At 39.3% G+C, this 22,510-nt stretch overlaps 1 protein-coding gene across 2 annotated transcripts in view; it reads right to left on the bottom strand.

The window, feature by feature from the left end:
- Window positions 1-22,510, bottom strand: part of SNTG1 (syntrophin gamma 1) — a gene marked incomplete at both ends in the record, with an annotated part of 204,184 nt that overhangs the window by 170,754 nt on the left and 10,920 nt on the right. For both annotated transcript variants that reach the window (XM_082858570.1, XM_082858571.1), the window contains one exon: window positions 4,432-4,488. In XM_082858570.1, the coding sequence (XP_082714696.1) occupies window positions 4,432-4,488 (57 nt within the window). The remainder of the gene's footprint in view (window positions 1-4,431; window positions 4,489-22,510) is intronic.

Below are 22,510 nucleotides of genomic sequence, written 5' to 3'. Positions count from 1 at the left end.
GACAGTAATTAAGGTTTAGAGCCCAGTCAACAGGTGTGGGAGAGGCACCTAAAGGAATATCATCTGAAAGAACATGGACAAATACCCTTGTACATTTGAATGCCACGCTTATCTGCCAAAATCACTCAGTCTAGCTCTGGAGAGATTACTGGCTTTCGCACGTAAGTCATGATTGCCTTCAAATGGAAATCCAAAGTAGGGAACTCTATAGAGGCGGAAAGTAGACGGCTGGCTGCTCAGACCTGAGCCGGGGATGGGGTATAGAAGGCGGATGCTGACGGTATGGGTTTTCTCCTCAGTGCATGAAAATGTTCTAAAACTGACTGTAGTGATGGGTGCACACATCTGTGAATATAATAAAAATCATTGAATTGTACACTCTAAATGGGTAGATTGTATGGTATGTGAATTACATCTCAATAAGCTATTTAAGTTAAAAACTCATCCTTCAAATGATAATTCATCAGTGGTTTTGCCTGATTCTTGGAACTAATGCACACTCTTCTAGCTAAGCTTTATTACCTGCTTATTACCCTCCTATTTCTGTGGTGCAAAGGTATGTACCCTGTACATACCTTTGGGGGAAACAGAAGAATCAGACTCAAATAATGAGAACAGGGCAGAATGAGGAAATGAATGCAAATGTGCCTGTGCTTGTAGCAACGCTTGATATTTAAAGACTTTTGCCCTGAAATCACTAATAAATGAAAATACAGACATTTATGACAACTGCTATGAAGATGTATATGTTTGTTTGGTAAATATGATATAATTGATACCCAACCCCTGATATTAAGAAATTGTTTGCTTGATGCTGGACATTTCAATCCATTTATTTCAGTTTTAAATAAACCAGAATGTGAATAACTTAGAGAGGAAACATTATTTGTGTTTCCAAATAGAGAGCGTAGAGATAATTCAGTGCAGGCTTTACAGCTATAGAGCGTATTTACTGGGAATAAGGACTCTGTCATTAGCTTTGATGGGGGTTGCAGCCCAGCTCTGCCGCTTACAACAAACAGGTAAATTACTTAACCTCTTAATACTTAACCACTGTCTGCAGAGGCCCAGCAACAGTTATCCACTTTCTGGACACTGGAGACCAGAGGGAACAACAGCAAGTATTTAGCTCAGAATCTGGCACTTCAAGAGCAGTTAATAAATATTAGCAACTATTGTTTATAAATGATAAGATTTTAATGGAAATAGTACTTATACTTTCACTTTGATTGCTGCAAAGTTAAAGATTCCAGATGGAAATCACCTTTGATCACAAACATTTCCCTGATGGACGTGGATAACTCATTGTTTAGGGAAGAAAAGCTGAGTCTTTTGAAAAATACTCCACAAAACATTTTTCTAGTAATAATATTCAAAACACTCTTTCTCTAAAAGGTAATTCTTTTAATGACAAGGACCGGAGGTATGATTTAATAATATGCGAATGGATGGTATTGCATTTTAAGAGACACAGAAGAAAAATTAAAGTCTCACAGAGTCAAGATGGCAGCTTACTTTACGGTGATTATATGGTAATTCTTACAAGAAGAATGGGGCAAAAATGCAAGACTATTAGATCCCTTGATGAGAAACTTTGGTGATTACTGGGGGTGTAGTGTGGAGACCATTAATTTATATTTAGAAATGGTAAGTATCTGGATGGCTCAGACAAGCGGACCAGAAAAGGCAACAGGAATACTGATGCACGTAGAGCAGAGCCAGAGGCCACATGCAGATCAAGGTGAAGAGGGCATTCCTGCAGGTGGATGCAGGAGGATATAAACCAGGTGGATGCAGGAGCCTGAGCGCTTCTAGGAGCAGCTTCAGTCTGAGGACACAGAAAAACAGTTGATCATAAGTGGAAAGTTTAGTGATTCTTTTGTCCAGCTTTTGGAGAATGTTTTTTTTGAAATCTAAAAATGTAATTAGAAGAGCTTGGCGTTTTAATGAGATGCAAACAAAAACAAAAACTAATACAAGGGGAAAAATACCCAAGTTTGTGATTTCTGAGGGATGTTTGAATCAAGGAAGACTGAGTAATGGAGCATCCCAAACAATTGTCAGAAAAGGTCCAAAGTTACAGCAGATACGGGAATGGCTCTAAAAAGCAGCACGAGACTAAACATGGTGTAAAACGGAAGGATTCCTGGAAGACTGAGAAAGGAGTGAGCGCGCTGCTCCAAGCCCAGAAGCCACTCACGGCCGAGGGTCAGGTCAGCAGCGAGGGCCGGAGTTCCTCTCTGCTCTTTTCTGAGGTCATGGACGGGGCTGGGTCCTGGACAGGGCTGGTCATGGACGGGGCTGGGGATGCGCTGTGACTCAGAGACACAGGCGGGACCAGGTGGACATGTGTGCATGCCATGCCTCTAGATCCCACCTCATTGCACCCCAGGGCCAGTCACTAGATTTGCTAAATCGATAGATAAATAAATGGTCAGCATCAAAATATGAATTTTGCATTTAGGCTAGAATACTTTCTTAAACTGTTGCTTATGTATATTTTAATTCTCAGATCTAAAGAAAATAGTGCAAATGGATAAACACAGTTCATCCAATTTACATATGACAGGGTAAAGGGAAAAAGGATTGGTATAAAATATTGCTATTTAAAATAAATAAATGAATGATAAACAAATAATCACATGTTGAAATATGTTAACGGAATGAAAGATAGTTTAAAAATAGAAAAGCAAAGGTCAGAGGTAAGTAGTGAGAAACCTAAAATGGAAAACCCTAAAAGGAAAGTCTTCAGGCTGAATGGATAATATTCTAAATAAGAATATTGATGTTTTTATTTCTGGTTGGTTTGTGTGTCATAAGAATTATAAAATAATTTCTTTTTTTGTCAAACCTCTTAATATATGGCCCCCATCACAATTCAAATATTACTTCTGTGGCCAGTATTTTGAATGGAAAATATATACTTATTTGATTTAAAAAATAACTCTATTTATTACATGTATAATAGTTTTGTTTGGGTTGAAATAATGTAAATATTAAACAAAAATGATTTATTTGGCAAAATTCTTAACGTTTAAAAACTGTCTAGGTTAAAATGTGGCATTTCAGTAAAAATAAGTAACATCGTATTATTGAGTTTCACTCTAAATGGAAATAGAACAGAAAGAAAAGAACATTTCCATCCTGCACAAAATTCATACGGCTCCACTCCCAGAAAGAGAGTCAGTGCTTATGTCAAATGAAAGCAGCTCTCGTGAATGGATTTTATTCACACTCAGCTCCTGTTCTCTCTTCATGGACATTTACTATCTTCAGTGGTACCTTTAAATCCTTCATGGCAATCTCAATAAATACGGAAAAAAACAAAAACAAGAAAACTTGTTTCTTGGTTTATTCCCACAACATCATTTCCACATCCTGTAATTTGTCCTACATATCTCCTTGGCCTTAGTTGATGACAGACAGAGTGAAAGAAAAAATAAACCTTAACACTAACATTTTATATAGTAAATACTCTCATCACTTGACGAAGACCATGCCAGTCAACACTGGTCAGTTTTCTGAATCATTTTCATAATGTCAACTAGAGATGACAGTCACCAAATTTAGAGTTCCACTTTCCAAGTGTATGTACCTCAAGCTGTGTTAAAATTTCATGAAATGTACACCTGAGATGTATGATTTTCACCCTACACAGGCAAAATGCCTAACCCAACAACCAGGATAAAGTTAAATTTCATTGATCTCTGCAGAGATACAGGTTTCTAAAGGGCATTTAAAATCATTGAGTTAATTTTTTCAATATTTATATAACTTTCTGTCCTTTTTTAAAATTTATATTTTGTTTCATTGATGATACATTGCAGGTGTGGTACATCTTTAATAGTCAGTGATATACAGAAAGAAAAGCCCTATGAAATGTAATAATAACTAGAAAAGAACAGATATGGTCTGTTTTTAGAAGAATTGAGGTGCTAAAACTTTAAATCTATCCTATATACTTGGCATTGGAACATGAGATTTTACTGATTTCTTAAATAAAAAAAGAAAACTGCACAAAAGAAAAAGATGACTAGAACAGAACTAATACTTAACTTACTATCAGACCTTATATGAACCTAAAACGTGTTCGGCTCCTTTCACTGACAGACCGTATTTCCCGCTCTGGCTGGTTAAAAGATATGCACACCGCAAGGCCATATTTGATATTTTGGATGAAACCAGATAAAGAAAAGTAATGGGTTATATTCAATTCCAGGTAAGGTAAATTTCCCAAATACTTTTCTAAAATCTCTTAATCAAAAGGTGGCCAAGATTTTGACAGCCTGCTTAATCTCCTCTCAGTCCAAATATTGAGGAGTTTGCTATAGCCATTCTCGTCTACTTATCAATCTGCAGAAAGTTAAAGTTCACAGAAACGCGGGCGTTATGGCACAGACTTTGTAAGGAGAGACAGGAGAGACGGGCTACCTTTATGCTTAATCCAAATCCTCCTACAGTTTGTCTTCTAATGGTCACCGTTCTTTCCTGAAAGACAGATTTTAAAAGTGGTTAGTGTTGCCTGCTACTGTACCTACACACCATTTTCCTCCTCTCAGTTTTGTGTTTGCTCTTCAAAAAAAGGACATTTTGTGACAGCATAAAGGCCCCAAACTTTGCAATAAATGGAGTGTTCTGGAATTTTTAAATCGAAGGCTAACTATTTGTCAAGATAAAAGGGACTGCAGTTTATTAAACTGCTAAATTCTCAAGTTAACTTCTTTCAATGAGTTTTTGGACATAGTTTGGAATCTGAACTTTAAAACCTCTTCTCATTCTCACATTATGTATTCTTGTTGCTGAAAAGTAATTCAGCATCACATGGTAAATATTATCTTTGCCAACCAAGGTCATATCTCCATTACTACCAGTCATGTGGTTTGTGGAGACTTGAGTGCTGGGCTGGAAGACTGCCATGTTTCAGCACATAAATGGTCCATGTGTACGTCTGGGGTTGGAACTCTAAATAAACCAGGTTCACAATGATTGCTTGTTTGAAAGAAGAATGCATTTTACAGTTAACTGATACTTATAATAAAATTATCAGTTTTCAAAAGCAGTTCTCTTTTGCCTTCCACCATGGAACCAATCACTCAACCACTGGCATATGAAATTTAAAAATCGCCAAGAGCCACATTTGGACAAATCCTTTAGTTTCCAATAAAAAAAAATCAATATTACTTTTTTGTGGTGATCATCTCTACATAATGCATATCTCCTGGCATGCTGAAGGGCTGAGAGCTTTTATTTAGAACCTTTTCCGTTTATTTATAACCTTCTCATCTTCTTGAACCTTCCCCTACCTACAAAGGTTTAGACTCCACCCTTCCTCCCTGGTACCTGGAATAGATATTTGTTTTCTGGTCCTTGTGTCTCCACAAAGGCTCAGTTTATTTGGCTACATTATCTACTCCCCTACTTAATAGTCACCTGAGGTATTCCATCTGTGGTAGTTTAAAAAATACATTCTAAACAAATTTTAAGTACAATGGAAAAATACATTTAATAAAATTATTTCTTATATATCTTTATATAGAATTCTTTCTGAAGAAAGAAAAGTTACTCCGCACATTTAGATATCTAATTAATATTTATCCACATCATATTCCAACAGCTATATCACAGAGGAGCTCAAATACTGGGAGACTCAGCGGGATAAGTTGATTACATGGTCGTCTTCAGTCTTACCAAACAGACAGGCGAGCTGCTTTCCCACTGCCTATCAAACTAAACTAAAGTTCTTAGACGGCACAGCTATTTTCTTAATTCTTTTCTGTAAGGAATAAATACTTGATTCCTTAAAATAGTATCAAAACCAAGGGTACAGTTAGCTCAGAAAACCCACATCAACTGTCTCAAAATAAAGATTTCAATCTGTCAAAGCAAATGCATTTTTAATAGCAAATGGTATCACCTCAAGTTTCCAGAACATCTTCCATAGCAATCATTAGCCGCAAGGGCAATTTGGTGAGTAAACTCTCCTGAGCAGCAGAGTGCGCACTGAAGCCCTGCTTTTTTCTGAAGGAACGGCAAGCATGCAGGTTATTAAAGGTCTATGCAGTGCCTTTATTCATGCTGTACAAGACTGCCTTCTAATCTTTGGTGGAGAATATTCAGCACATATTCCAAATTGGATACAAAATTGCTGATGCAGAGAAGAGTTTGACTAAAGAGTCAGCAGAACCTGTGGAAAAGCTCAGAAGCAGCACTTATTTTAATGTTTCTTAAACACACGGGTACACACGCACGCTCTTGCAAACGCACGCTCTTGCAAACGCAGACAGCACCTCTAGACGCTACTGCTTCATTAGCTGACTCGTAAGGAAGTGGGGAGACACGGGCAGGACCAATTACTTCGCGTTTTAAAGCCAAAATTTTAAATTGGTGCCTGCAGGTAGCAGGAGGCATGGAAAGGCACAGCCCCGTTCAGACGGTACCTGCTGACACCCTCCTGCTCATCTGTATGTCGTGTCAGCTGTGCCCTCCAGCCCCTCCCCACCTGCCCCAAAAATCAGAGGAAAGAAAGGGATGTTAATGAATTGTTTCAGCTGCTCACCTCATAAATCAGAGGGTATCTGGAAGCTGCTCGGGAGCTGTATTTAGTTAACACAGTGTGAGTTTCATAAAGACGTTGCCTAGCAACAAGGCCCCATCCTTTGGGAAACCAAGTATAATTGGTTATTTTATTTCTTTTTTTAATTTTTTTTTTTGCGGTACGCGGGCCTCTCACTGCTGTGGCCTCTCCCGTTGCGGAGCACAGGCTCCAGACGCGCAGGCTCAGCGGCCATGGCTCACGGGCCCAGCCGCTCCGTGGCATGTGGGATCTTCCCGGACCGGGGCATGAACCCGCGTCCCCTGCATCGGCAGGCGGACTCTCAACCACTACGCCACCAGGGAAGCCCTGTTTTATTTCTTAAAACACAATTGAGACGTGCTCCCACACACTCATATATACGACAAGCCTTCATTTATTCTTCCTATTCCTTACAAAATGAAAGGATGGAGCCCAAGAGTGGTATCAGCCTGTATGAAGTTGTGCCACACACCTAAATTCATTCATGTTATGGACAACATTTTGAAGCGCTTAACTTGCGTTATATAAAAACATAATTATTATCACCCCTGCCCTCTGGAGTATTATATTTGACATACTTTCTGTGTTTACTGTCTGAACTACATGGGAACCAACATACACATGTTACCAGACAGAACACATTGCTCTTTTATATCCCAGGAATGGACGTTTTTGAGACACACAGTGAAAAAGGGGAGGGAGAGGTGAGAATAAGGCAGAAACTAGAGAGATTGCAATGAAGAACTGTGCTGACTCTGTGCGCTGGGAACAAAGAAGATGCATAGGAAAGGAGAGAGGAAAAGCCATGAGCTCTTTTCGACAATTCAGGAAGAGTAACTAAACCTCAAAAAGGGATAAGAATAAAACGGTAGCTTCTAATTACCAAAAAGCTAAATGCTATGTGCCCTTATATATACAGTGGAATACACTCAGCCATAAAATGAAATGAAATTGAGTTATTTGTAGTGAGGTGGATGGACCTAGAGTCTGTCATACAGAGTGAAGTAAGTCAGAAAGAGAAAAACAAATACCGTGTGCTAACACAGATATATGGAGTCTAAAAAAAAAAAAAAACCTTACTGATGAACCTAGTTGCAGGGCAGGAATAAAGATGTAGTTATAGAGAATGGACTTGAGGACACAGGGTAAGAGGGGGAAGCTGGGTTGAAGTGAGAGTAGCACCGACATATATGCACTACCGAAGGTAAAATAATCGGCTGGTGGGAAGCATCCACATAGCACAGGGAGACCAGCTATGTGCCTTGTGACCACCTAGAGGGGTGGGATAGGGAGGGTGGGAGGGAGACGCAGGAGGGAGGGGATATGGGGATATATGTATATGTACAGGTGATTAACTTTGTTGTGCAATAGAAACTAACACAGTATTGTGAAGCAATTATACTCCAATAAAGATCTATTAAAAATAAATAAATAAATAAATAAATACTATGTGCCCTTACGGGTTTCACAGCACTCGTGATTGTTTATTAAAATACACCGTGACCTTGACTGTTTCTTCCCTCTAGTTTTCTGAGTTCTGAACCTATGTCTTGTTCAAAGTTGTCCTTAGAATTTAGCATCAGGCCTAAATCAAAGTTAGATAATCATCTGCTAAATGAATAAAGAGGTTTTTTTCCCAAACATCTTCATTTCAAACATGTAATCATCACAACATCCCACCTGCGTAGGCAATATTTTCCCAATTAAGAGTGAAAAAACTAAAATGCAAATGAATTACAGTCCCTTGGCCAAGATCCAAATCATGATCGACATGAAAGTGTCTCTGATGCCCACCACCTTTTCCATCACACAGGCCCAATACGAGATGGAGAAACAGATGAAAGAAGCAAAGATACTGAAAACTAGGGAGCAGAAAGGGAAGGCGTCGGCAGAAGCAACGCTCTTCCTCTGAGACGGGGAATGAGGCAAGCACAACCCCCACCTAGCACTACCGACCTTCAGCTTGTGCTTGAAGTTACAGTTACAGCGCAGCAGAGCAGCGATAGGGGATGAAAGCCCTGCGGGCTAGAGAGGGAGAACGGAAACTGCCTTTGTTCTTTGTCTATGTAGAAAAATCCAAAGAACCAACAAAAATCCCATGGAACTAATACGCAATTACAGCAAGGTCGTAGGAGACACAGTGAATATACAAAAGTCAACTGCTTCCCTGTATATCAGCCATGAGAATTGGAACTTGAAATTAAAATCACAGTACCATTTACAATAGCCCATTAAAAAGGGAATACTTTGGTATAAATCTAACAAGTAACGTTTTCTATGTGGAAAACTATAAAGTGCTAAGGAAAGAAATCAAAGATGATCAAGATAAACAAGGAGAGAGATTTTATATTCATGGATTAGAAGACTCAATATTTTCAAGATATCGATTCCTCCTAACTTGATCTATGGAATCAGTACAATCCCAATAAAAATCCCAGCAAGCTCTTTGTGGGTATCAAGAGGCTGCGTCTCAGACTTCTATGGAGAGAACCCATAACGGCCAACACGAAGCTGAAGCAGAAGGACCAAACCCGAGGACGTGGGGTCCCTGATTCAGGACTTGCTGTAAAGCTACAGGAATCAAGACAGCGCAATTTTTTTGAAGACTAAACATATAGATCACTGGAACAGAACAGCAAGCCCAAAAATAGAGCCAAGAAAAAAGACAGAGTCAATCTGATCTTGACAAAGGAACAAAGGCAATTCAATGGAGAAAAGGATAGTCTTTCAATAACCCAAAAAAAAAAAAAAAAAGAAAGAAAGGAATCCAAATATGAATGTTATCCTTTCACAAAAGTTAACACAGACTGAATCACAGACCTAAACATAATCACAGTCTTATATAAAGATTCTAGGAGAAAACCTGTATGACTTTGGGTTTGGCAATGAGCTTTTAAAAGGAACACCAAAAGCATGGTCCATAAAAGAAAAAATTTGATGTTAGGAAATATTAAAATTGAAAACTTCCGCTTTGCAGAAGGTACTGTTAGGAGGATGAAAAAAAGTCACAGATTGGAAGAAAATATTTGCAAAATATCTATCTGATAGGGACTTGTTTCCAAAATATGCAAAGAACCCAACACTCAGCAAGAAAACAACCAACCTAATTTTAAAAATGCCAAAATATTTGAGCAAACACCTCATCAAAGAATATACAGATAGCAAGAAAGCTCTTGAAAAGGTACTCTACAAAATTTATTAGTGGATTGCAGGTTAAAAAATGAGATAATATTACACACCTTTTAAAATGGCTAAAACCCAAAACGTTGACAATATCAAATGCTGGGGAGGATTCTCATCACTAAGAATTCTCATTCCTTACTGGTGGGAATTCAAAAAGAGAGTTTGGGGGTCTCTTACAAAGCTAACACAGTGCAGGAATTGCACTCCTAGGTATTTACTCAACTAATTTAAAAATTTATGTTTACGCAAAAGCTGCAGGCAAATGTTTATAGCAGCTTTATTCATAACTGCCAAAAACTGAAGTGACCAAGATGCTGTTTATTCATAGAATGAACAATAAATACACAAACGAACAAATAAATAGAAATGATCTATCCAGCTCCAAAAAGACATGGAGAAAACTCAAATGGATATCACTAAGCAAAAGAAGCCAGTCTGAAAAGGATATATACTCTGATTCCATCTGTAAGACGTTCTGAAAAGGCAAAACTAAAGGACAGTGAAATGACTAGTGGCTGCCAGGAGTTCGGGCAGAGGGAAGAGGTTGAATGGATGAAGCACAGGGATTTATAGGGCGAGGAGACCATTCTTTATGATACAGTAATAATGGACACGTGACATTGTACATTTGTCAAACCCCATAGAACTTCGGAGAAAAAGCAGTCCACCTTCACATATGCGCGTTAGGAAGCTAGGGGGCCCAAAGCGAAGTGTGACAAGTAATCTAAATGCATTACAGGTGTGCGTCAGCCCCTTACCGAGAGGGGTGGGCAAACGCGCTGCCTGAGCGACTTTGGAAACGAGTGGTGTCTGAGAGACACAGGCTACGGGCTGAGACCCTCCTTGATGAAGCTGTCCCACGCGAGGGGGTAGTGACGATCCTGACACTGCTATGCATGCATACTGAAATTAAACAAGCACCTGGCGGGGGGGGACCAGCTTCTCACCGTGGGGTGGGAATTTTCAGACACAAGCAGGGGGACAGCTAGAACAGTCCATGGGCAAGGAAGACAGCAGGGAGGTACCAGTATGAACCCATGTTTAGCTTAATATAGACAGAGGTGGTTACATATAGAAATACTCATAGATAAGTGAATCTACAAAGGTTATTGTCTGTCTTTTTAAAAATGGCTCTTCGGGGCTCTAATTCATGTACCTTAACACCAGCTACTTAAAGTGTACAATTTAGATGCTTTTAGTAGTTTCACAGTTATGCAGCCATCATCACAATCAATTTTAGAACACTTGTATTCAATATTCCAGAATGTACCTAGAACCCCTCACTCCTGATCCCCCCCCCCATTCTAACCTTAGGCATTTAATTTATGTTCTATCTCTACGGATTTGCCTATTACGGACATTTCACATAAATGAAATCATACAGTATGTAGTCCTTTGTGTCTGTCTTCTAACTACGATGTTTTTAAGGTTCATCCATGTTGTAGCATGTATCAATACTTCGTTTCTTAAACTGTCAGATAACATTCCACTGTATGGGTATACCACACTTTATCCCTCCCTCCACATTTAGGGTGTTTATAGGATTTGGCTACTAAGAATCATGCTGCTATGAACATCTGTGGACAAGTTTTTGCGTGGACATGCGTGATCGTTTTTCCCGAGTATATACCAAAGAGTGAAAACTGGGACTGCCAGGCTGTTCCAGTGAAGCTGGACATTCTACGTTCTCACCAGCATTGTCCGAGGACCCCAGCTTCTCCGCATCTTCAGGACCACTTGTTCTTATCTGTCTTTTTGATTATAAACATCCTAGTGGCTATGAAGTGTACCTCACTGTGGTCTTGATGTACATTTCCTTGATGGCTAATGACGCTGAGCATTTCTTCATTTCCTTATTGGCCAATTATACATCTTCTTTGTAATAAAAACATCTATTCAAATCCTTTGCTCATTTTTTATTGCCCATTTTATTAATGAGTCATAAGTTTCCGACTGATTCTTGAAAGATATTTTTGGCATATACAGAAATCTGGGTTGATAGTTCTTTCTCTTCGGCAGTTGAAAAATACCATGCCACTTCCTTCCAGTTTCCATTGTTTCTGGGGAAAACTCTACTATCATTTGAATGGTTTTTCCCCTATTCCTAAAGTATTATCGTGTCTTGCTGCTTTTAAGTTTTTTCTTTGTCTTTAGTTTTCAGGATTTGACTATGATGTGTCTTAACACAGGTTTCTTGGGTTTGTCCTTTTGAGATCTGCCCCCCTTCTTTAGGTTTATGTCAGTTGCAAACTTTGGGGAGTTTTCAGGCATTATTTCTTCAAGCACTGTTTGAGCTCTGACCTCCTTCTCTTTTCCTGGGACTCTGATGATATAAACGCTGGATCTTTCATTATAGCCTCATGGGTCCCTTATTTTTTTCAGACCAGTTTTTCTCTTTAGTTCAGAAAGGGTAATTTTTATTGTTCTGTCTTCAAGTTAATTGGTTCTTTCCTCTGTCCTCTCCATGCTGCTCTTGAGCCCATCCACTGAGTTTTTATTTCAGTTGAATTTTCAGTTCTACAATTTCCAGTTGCTTTTTGCTGAGACTTTCTCTTTTCTCATTTGTTTCAATCCTGTTTGTAACAGACCCGAAACCATTTTATGACAGCTACTTCCCAATCCTTGTTAGATAATTGTAACATCTGTGACATTGCAAGGTTGGCATCTGTTGATTGTCTTTTCTTATTCGAGGTGAGAATTTCCTTGTTACTCCTGGTCATAGGTGGGAAAGTTCCAGCTGCTCCAGGCCTCCGCTGACAAGAGCCTGGGTGGGAAGTGCAGGGCTGCCTGGTCACCGCTCCCTGAGAGGCCTCCACCGCGGTCTCATCATCAACGTGCTACAGTAAATCCTGACTTTCCACGAGGCCTCCTCCGGTACTTCTCCAGGGCAGGGTGGAAGAAACAACATATTTTTAAACAGCAGCTTTCTCTATCTGTGGTACAAAACAACTGATGAAGTCAGTTCCAAGGGAGAAAAATAATAAATATACCAATGACAAAAATGACAGTTTTGACCAAAACTTTCACTATTTAATCTATTATGTTAAACATGTAGGATAGTATTTACATAAATAATACAGGCCTTATTTTCACATTATTGTCTATTTCATTTCACCTAGTTTGTATGAGTCTTCATTTCCAGAATAATGCAAATTTTAGTCTATCAATCTACGTTTAATTTCATTGAAGAATTACAAATTTACTTAAAATAATTTATATGAAGCAATATAACCTTCATAAACCTATAAACTTTAGAATATCCTTAGGCTCCTTTTCACTAATACCATATTAAAAGCACTTTGGAGGGGCTTCGCTGGTTGGCGCAGTGGTTGAGAGTCCGCCTGCCGATGCAGGGGACACAGGTTCGTGCCCCGGTCTGGGAAGATCCCACATGCCGTGAAGCGGCTGGGCCCGTGAGCCATGGCTGCTGAGCCTGCGCGTCCGGAGCCTGTGCTCCGCAACGGGAGAGGCCACAACAGTGAGAGGCCCGCGTATCGCAAAAAAAAAAAGCACTTTTGTTTGAAGCAATAATAATGAAACTCCTTTGCATCTAAAAAGGACTGACTCCCAGAATGATTCTTTTGAGGTGAGAAGTTTTGTTTCCTAATATCATACAGAAAGATTACTTATCCAGTTTAAATTGCTCATCCAGGATAATCATTAGAGGCAAAGTGAATTAGAGAAAGGGACAAATATTCAGATCAGTGGTCCATCAGTTATTTTAGGAAACAACTATGACCCCACGTTAGGTTATAGAACCGAGAGGAATACAAGTTAGAAACGGTTAGAAAGCAGAAAGTGGGGAGAAGGGACCCAGGCTTTATTTTTCACTTCTACAATCGTCTACGGTAATGTGGTCACATTCAATGCTGTCACAGCCAATTCTGTAAATTAGATGTTCTCTCCTTCTCACTCACAGGAACCGAGATTCAGAGAAGGAAGTTAACTCACACAGGGTCACAAAGCTAGCAAATGGCCAGGCTGAGATGACAAGCCAGGTCTGTCTGATTTTAGAGCCAATAGATTTTCCACCGTAACACACACACACACACACACACACACACACACACACACACACACACACAAGTAACCTTGGTTCTGACACTCTTTTGAGTCAGATATACTAAATTCTTTCTCTAGGATAACACACAACAAAATGATGAATAAAATAAGGCTCACAAACAAAAAATAATGTCAAAGTGTAACCAGGGCAATAAGAAGAAAAAAATTTCATGGTTGTCAGAAAGGAAGACTAATTGTCTCCTGATAGGTAAGAAGGTTCCACCCAAACTGTGACCCTGATCGCATCCACCGCGGGCCCAGGACTGGAAGGACCAGGGAGGGAGAAAAGCGGCTCGTGGTGTGTGTAAGAAGGAACACTTCTTCCACTATTTGCCCATTTTGAATCTGGCTCCAGATGAAAGATTTAAAAGCTAATTCTCCTGAGAACTTGTCACCATGAATTGGTCTACATGTGGGTTTGAGACGATATTCAGTCTACCTGTGTGGTCTCGAATGCCCAGTGGAGAATTTAGTTTAAAGAATACCTGGGTCGCCAGTAGCCTCAGGCACCTTGAAAAAGCAAATGAAAATGAAAATTCTGCCTTTGTAACACATTGTAGAGCCAAACCCAAGAAATTCCCACAGAGCACCAAAGGCCATGAGCTCAGGGTGAAAACTCGCAGAGCACGAGTGAGTCGGCAGAACAGCAAACAGGCAAACGAGGAACAAGTGGCAGGTTAGGTTCTGTAGAGACTGCAGATCCTAGAATTCCAGACGTGCCACGCAGGTAGGCTTTTTAGAATGATGAATAGAACAGGAGGAGATATCAAACGTACGACAGTGACATCAAATATTATGCATCAAATATAAAATGGGACAGACTAGAACTTCTAGAAGAAAAAAAGCTTCCAGAATCAGAATTTCAATACATAGTTTAAGCAACAGACTAAACCTAACCAGAGAGAGAGCTCCTGAACTGAAAGGCAAGCGGAGGGAGTTGCCGCCTGGCCTCCAAGGCCAGACCATCTGGCGCAGAGTGTGGAGCAACGGAAGAGAGTGAGGACTCAGAGGCTGACAGAACGCCCACCTACAGGTCAGGGCCACAGGCAAGAGCAGAGCGGGATAAGCAGGAGCTTTTTAAATGATTCTGATTGTTCTGAATTGAAGAAATGCATAGGTCCGCATATTCAAGAATTCCTGACTCCCGTGCAAAGTAAATAAAAATGAGTCTTCATAGGTGCTTCACAGTGAAACTGCAGGTCACCACAGGTGGGGATTCCTAAATAGCCAATGCTCTTGAGAGAAGGGTCAGGCTCCCTACCAGAAAGCATAAGTAATAGATGGTAGACTTTCCAAAACTCTACCTCAACCTGACAGCTGGGGGAAAAATGTATAATAAAATAAAGCAAAATGTCAATCTTCTTACAAGATAAAGAAAAACCACCAAACAAAACATTTTAAATATCTATCTACCAATTATCTACATACATATATTGAACATAGGCAGGTAGATAAATAGATAGACAATATTCTATACATATACACAAACACACACACAATGTGAGACAGACAGATACATGATAGATAGAGCGAGCTTAGGGAAAGATTTATATTATTTATATGTAGTAAGCAAACTTAAAATTAAGAAGATTAGAAACACAAAATGCAAAACAGTTTGTTTTTTTTTTTTAATGGAAAGAAGAAAGGGCATCCGTGAGGGCAGGGGAGGCTTCAGAGTGAAGGGTGACATTTTCCTTCTTAAACTGGTGACGGGCACATGGGTGACCATATCCTTCTTGCTCTCTGAGTTCAAATTATATGTTATAAAAATTCATTTCTATGAATATGTAAGTGGAGCAATCTGGCCTAGAGCTGGTCTAATGCCAACACCCGCGCTCTGTCTGTTGATGTGGAAGCACACTCACTTGGCAGGCGGGGCTGCCCTCACGTGCGTCAGTCCTTAATCCTCACCTGGTGCACCTGTGACAACGCACATCACCTTTCCTACGAGAATGCATTCCTTTCTTGGATAACCCGGTAGCAGAGAGGTCACCAAATAGTGAGCAGAAGGCCACCTCTGTGCATATAAGTTGTAAGTGTTGAGATTAATAAAGGAAAAACGATTTTATTGCATGAGTTATTTGAAAATGCTAAACATAAAATAATAGGGATTTTAAAATATACTACTAATAAGGGACACACCCAGATCCGTGACTGTAGGCTGATTCAAGTTGGCAGATAAACTACATTTCAAAGCAAATAAATTAGCAATCTGGATTGAGAAGCCATGGTTGCTAAGGCGGCAAAATCTGTTATGTGTATGTCCAGTGTATGACAACCACAATAGGATTTATAAATTAGAAGACTAATTCAGTACGTATTATGTTGATGACTTGTTATTCTGCCCATTCAAGCATTTCATTCACTATTTCAAAAAAAATGTTTGTTATTATTCTTACATACTTTTATTTCAGTAATTGTGCATGTGATCATTATAATATATTCAGGCATACAATTGGATGTTTCTTACAAAGACTCAGTGGCAGTAAACTTCAAAAGTAATATAATAAAGAAATGATATTTTTGTTCTAAAAATGAAAGATTTAAGACTTGTCAATAAATTTGCTTCATACGTAAGAAGCAAATCTTTTGTTAAAGTTGTTTTGAGGGTAAAATAAAACTTACGGTGCAGGATAGATAAACGCCTTTAAAAATCTGCATTTTACACAGCACGTTAAGCATAATGTCCTTAATATCCTTTATATACACTGTAGACCTAACGACGATCTCGTGAGGAAAATTAGCTCAGTTTATAAAGTGTACTTCTCCCATTTCTTTACCATTATTGTTCTTGGGGTAAATATCATCACTCATTTTCTTTTTCATCTGGGAGATTCTTCAACTAATAACACCAGACTGTCTACTGCATCTGGTCTGTGTGTCACCATCCCAGGAGCTGCCAGCATCATGACCTCGTTGTTGCCGGGGCACCACTGCTGTTGCCGGTGACCTATCACAACTGCTGCCACTAAGGGACCATCCCCGCGTGGCCAACACCAGGGGTCTGGAGACAACATCTTTACTGGAACTAGTCTTCCTTCCAGGACCTCCTCATCTACTGCAGCTTAAGCCCTGGGAAATTTAGGAACATCAGTGGCCCCAGTGGTGACTGCTGACTGTTGCAAAAAACAAACAGCACACAAGGAACAGCAGAGAAGGGTTCCAGCACTGTCTTGTGAAGTTAGCAACTTCTCTGACAACAACAGAGAAAGCACCCTGGTTCAAGATCATCCTTTGTTCATCCTTCTTTTATAAAATCACAGTGAGCTAGACCACAGTGACCTACCTATAACTTTTTTTTTTTTTTAATTTTTAGAAGTATCCATACCCTCTCCTTTCCTAATCTTATTAGCAGCATTTTTGGAACGGCTGTCTCCAAAACAGAACAGGTTAAAAGGAGAAGCAGACACATACAATACCCTTCACTGCTTCATTCATAAATATAAAATCAAATGTAAAAAGATCAGGATTAAGCCGATACCTTCTGTTCTGATTTTACTTTACTAATGACCCCTTTAACCTCTAAAACCGATTGGGGAAAAATCACATATATTTACTTAGAATAGATCAAATTTTATTGCATGTTCTAATAGGTACTTGTTGGCATTGAGATTTCTTTTTTAAATTTGAAAAATATATATAACGTGTATATTGTGCGTGTGTGTGTGTGTGCGTGTGTGTGTTCACAGATTCTGATTTCTGTATTAAATGGCTCTTTGATGGGAAAAAAGAGAAAAAAAAATCTGAGGATACACATACCAACCATCTTAGATGACCTGGTGAGAATCCACCCCAGTGAGCACACAGCCTACTATAGCTGCGATCTCTCTCCTGATCAAATTTTCCACAGATAAGGAACCTCACCCCCGACTTCTCTGCATCCCATCCCATCCCATCACATGTGGAGTGAACACTGACTCTTATTGCAAAAGGCAGATATTAGCTTCTCTTAACACTGCCTTCAGGAAATTATGGTTTCACACGTGGGATTACTAACTGCATGTTTTCTCCCACAAGGAAAACTAAAGGAAGTTCCTTAACTTTGTTGATTCTAAATCCTAACGACGCTCATTAGAACTCTGATTATAGTGACGCTATATATCTGGTCGTTCTGCCATATTTAGACTTCAGTCTCCAAGATTTTCTTATTGTTTACTGGCAACACCTTTGAAACTGGTGTGTCTGTGATGAAATATGCGGCCATCTCATATTGATTTTAGTCTCATTGGCCTTTTAAAAATATTTTGCCAACATTTAAAACCAGCCTTGGCTAAATTTGATGTTCCTTCAGGGCAGCACTGAAAGAGATAATATCCCGGGGACAGACACAGCTTCCTCTGACTTAGGGGGCGGGTCACTCAGGAGACTGACAGGGACCGAACATTCAATTTCTGAGCACAAGGGAAGGTGATTTCTTCCTCTTATAGTAACTGAAGCTTTCACATTTCTACCTGATGGACAATTGCTCTGTATCATTCTGATATATGTAACATATGTGTATACATATATGTAATATATATATAATATATCTTTTCCAAAAAAAAAAGGAGAAAGAAGGAAGGAAGGAAGGGAAGGAAAGAAAGGAAGAGAAAGAAAGAAAGGAAGGAAGAAAGAAATTGACCACTACTCTTTTATTAACTAAAAGAAAGAAAGGGCAACCCTGTGGGCAGAATTTAATCAGCCTTGACAGCCAGAACCGTGATTCAGGGTACTTTAAATGGTCTGTGACAGAAGAGCAGTTAACAGTCTGCAGAATGTCCATCTTCTTTAGTTAGCAGGAGCCTAAGGACCCAGTGTGACTCCGCAGGATGTAGTGAGAAGTGTGGTAGAAGCTCGAGTTCAGCATTACTCACCCCAACAAGACACTGAGATGAGTCTGTTAATAAGCTACAGATTAAACCTGCCTGCTGAGCCACTACTGATGTCTAGGGAATCCAGGGGGCTGCCTGTGTGACACCTGCTGCAGTTTTCTTCTGAAATCATACATGACAACACTGTCAAGACGATGTCTTCGATGTTATTGCGCAATCAATGATGAACTTTAAAACTTCCTGTTTTATGATAAAATTGTTCTGTCAAATTCAATTTACCATCACCTATTGAAAAGGGGACAACAGGCCAAATGGAGTTCCTTGTGCTAAGCCCACGTCACCAGACACTTAACGCTTAACCTAAGTGCCGTTTCAGTCTCTCGCAGGACTATCGCATGTTAACCACTCAACCTGGAATTCGCTGCTCAGTGCTAGAGAGTAATCCCCTCCCACAGACCCCTAAAACTCCCCTCAGGAGGGTGAACTTCCCTGAGACAAAGCATTCTTCGTTAATAAGCTCCTTTTTCTTCCCCCATTCCACCTTCAAAAACCTTTCCCCTTCTGCAGCTCAGCGGAGCGCCTTTCTGTTTGCCAGATGGGGTGCCGCCCAATTCATGAAATTTTGAATAAAGCCAATTAGCTCTTTAAATTTACGCCGTTGATTTTCATTATTATCAGATTTGGTGCCCGCGGTAGGACCAGAGGAGACCTTTGAAGGCTTTGGGGACGATGAGAAACACAGGCGTGGCTCCGGAGAAGCCTTTGAGCCCACCGTCTTCATCACCGTTTCTGAGAGCTCTCGGCTCCGAACTCGGTATCTGATCTGCTTTCCCATCCAGGGCTCAGCAGGTCAGCTTGAGCAGAGGCTGGGGGCTCCATCCAGAACCCCAGTCCCCGGCCCTGGGTTCAGCCTGCATTTCCCAGTTGTCTGGGACCCCGTTCTCCAGGTCCCCTCCCCAGTTCCTGCTTACTGGGCTCTGATGGTTCATTGCTGGGAATTGCTGGTGGTGTGTTAAGGTGCATGAGCTTGTTTGTCCTGTTTTGTGTAGAGAAAGGCTATTGCTAATGGGGATCTTGGAAGCCAAAAAAAGCCACAAAAATTGGGGGGTACGAGTCAAGAATTTAAGAGCTGTGAGACGCTTGCCACCAAACCCTCCTGTGTTAGGATAAGACTCATCTGTTAGAATAATGGGTCAGAACAGGTTAGACTGACGCTAGGTCACCCGCCAACCTCAAGAAAATTTCTGTGTGATGAAGTACACAGTAAACCATCACACAGTCTCCAGCCCAGCAGCACATCCCTTCAAGTATTGGTTTGGCTCCAAGAGAACTGAAGGCTTAGCTTAAAAAAGATAAAATAAACCAAACAACAAATAAATCAATAATAAAGATGGGAACCTGAAAATCCAAACACTTAGAGACCATTGTAGGATTATTATTTGGCCTAATTCAAATATTGTTGCGTGTTAGGAACAGGAAGTCCGGAGGAGAGGGAGAGAGAGGGGGGACCAGTTTGCCAGTGGAGCAGTCAGAAGACACAACATTTACCAATTAAACTCACAGTCTTGCATGGGCACAACTCATGGTGCCACAAAACAATGACAATAGTCACATCCAAAATCACTGATCACAGATTACCGTAAAATACAGTGATAGCCCAAACATTTGAAATATTGCAGGTACTACCAAAATGTGACACAGAGACACAAAGTGAGCAAATGCTGTTCAAAAAAAGGCCCTAACAGACTTGCTTGACACAGGGTTGCCATAAAACTTCAATGTGTAAAAAATACAATACCTGCGAAGTGCAACAGAGCAAAGTGCAGCAAAGTGAGGTATACATGTAGCTACATTTAAAAAAAATTCATTGCAAAACACTAATAAAACTTTAAGGACATAAGAGGTACCCTCCCCCTCAAAAAAAAAGAGAAAGACTATGAGGCTGACCCAACCCTGGTGACCCCTCTCTCCTCCTTTGCTGGAATGCAGTCCTTGCTCTACTAACCTGTCTGAATTTCTTTTCCCTCTGAAGAGAAGACTCGACCATAAGCATTGCCAAGTCAGTGGCCTTACAAACACAGTATCCACCCTCAAAGGGGGACCCCAATTTGGGCCGCTCCCAAAGCTGACAGGACTCTGAGGGCTTTCTGGGAGACTGCTGCATTATTTCCTGAAACAACTATGAAAAGCAGAAATTAAAATTTAGAAAGAAAACCTAAAGCCTTGTAAAGGATTTGTGGGTAGATCAACCTACGATGTCATTTAAGTTGCAACCAAATTCCTTGAGGAATTAAAGGCAACTGTCCTCATCTTACAAATCTTTGCAAATCTAAAACTGCCACTAAAGAGGCAATTCAAAATTTACCTATTCCTTTTTACCAATTCCCAAACTTTCCCTATTTATCTTAAAAGGCTTGTAACTTGCATTCTTTCTCTGTGCCTCTAAGCTGTAAATGTTAAAGTACAAACTTCAGAGAGGTAATGCTTAACCGAAAAAAAATCAGAAGAGGGAAAGGTCATTTGAAACTTAGTTTTAGACATCTGTGCAGGCAGCCTTTACTTATTCCATCTTCCAGAAAAGCAACTTAGATCCAACTTCTTTTGTAACTAGTAAAACAGAACCTATGAGGTCTCAGTCCATGTCTGTCTATATGTTTATGTGGGTATATGTATATGTATCTTATGTGGTATTTTCCCACCACGGATGGTGCCACAAAAAATAATTAGTAAAAAGGCTCTTTTTAATTGGCTTAAATAAAACAAAGTTCTTATCTAAATGAAATTCTCAGAAATATAACAGAAACTAACCCAAATGAATTTCAGATTCATGTGATATGGGAAAATATAAAAGCTAGTTTAAGGTTGTTGGTTTAACTGAAATAGGCATGTCTTTAGAGTTATCAGCATTAAATAAAACTTTTATCCTACCTGAATTTACTAACCAAATTAATTCATGTTATCTCTATTACAAAAATTGTCAGCCAGAAAAGTAACTCAGAATAATGACTGACATTGTCCAATGTCTAATGAAGTGTTTCTGGGTAGTCCTTGTAAGAATAATTTAAATAAATAGATGTACGTAGGATAAAAACTTTTTAGGAAAACTTTTTCATTTCCCTAAGTGTTTTTGATAACCTGAAACCTTAAAGTTTTGCTAAGTTAAATGATGAGTTAAGTTAAATTCTTTGAATAACCAGATCATTTCCAAACAAGCTAAAATACTGAAACACTAATTATTGAAGACAGGTTTATCCACTTCCACTTCCTTTTACAGAAAAACTAAAGATATTTGGGTTATTAATAAACAAGTCCCGTGCCATGCTGAGAAATTTACTATGAGAAAACACGCATTTCTAGAAATTATGAAAAATAGTTACAGATTTACAGATGAAAATATTTATAAGCCACAGAATGCTAATGTAAAAGATAGTTCACAGTTGTTTACTCATTTATTTTCACTAAAAATTAAAGCTTTTTAGGGTTAAAATGTCTAATATATGGAGTTAAAACTACTAGAAATTATAAGAGAAACAACTCTGGATGCAAGGAAAATAGATGTGTTTTGGGGTAAAAAAAGGTATAGATATGGAGATTCATTTTTGTTAGGGAAAAAGAAAATAATTTTCTCCTAAAATAAAGCTGGTTGTTTCAAAATGCAAAAGAGAAAAAGGACAAACAATGGACATAGAAATTTGAAAACAGAGAGAGAGAGAGACAAGAGAGAGGGAGAGTATTTTTTATGGTCAAGTTAGCTAAAAATTGAATTGTTATCTTTATAAATGTTTTTAAATTAAGCTTTAATACCAATAGTGTACTTATGTAACACTAAAACAGCTTTCTTTTATATGCTAAAATGACAAATTTTCCTTGGACAATTGAT

The sequence above is a fragment of the Leucopleurus acutus genome, assembly GCF_964270905.1.
Source record: "Leucopleurus acutus genome assembly, chromosome: 17".
NCBI classification, from domain to species: Eukaryota; Metazoa; Chordata; class Mammalia; order Artiodactyla; family Delphinidae; genus Leucopleurus; species Leucopleurus acutus.
The sequence above is the reverse complement of the archived record's forward strand: the minus strand, read 5'-3'. Positions and strand labels throughout refer to the sequence as shown.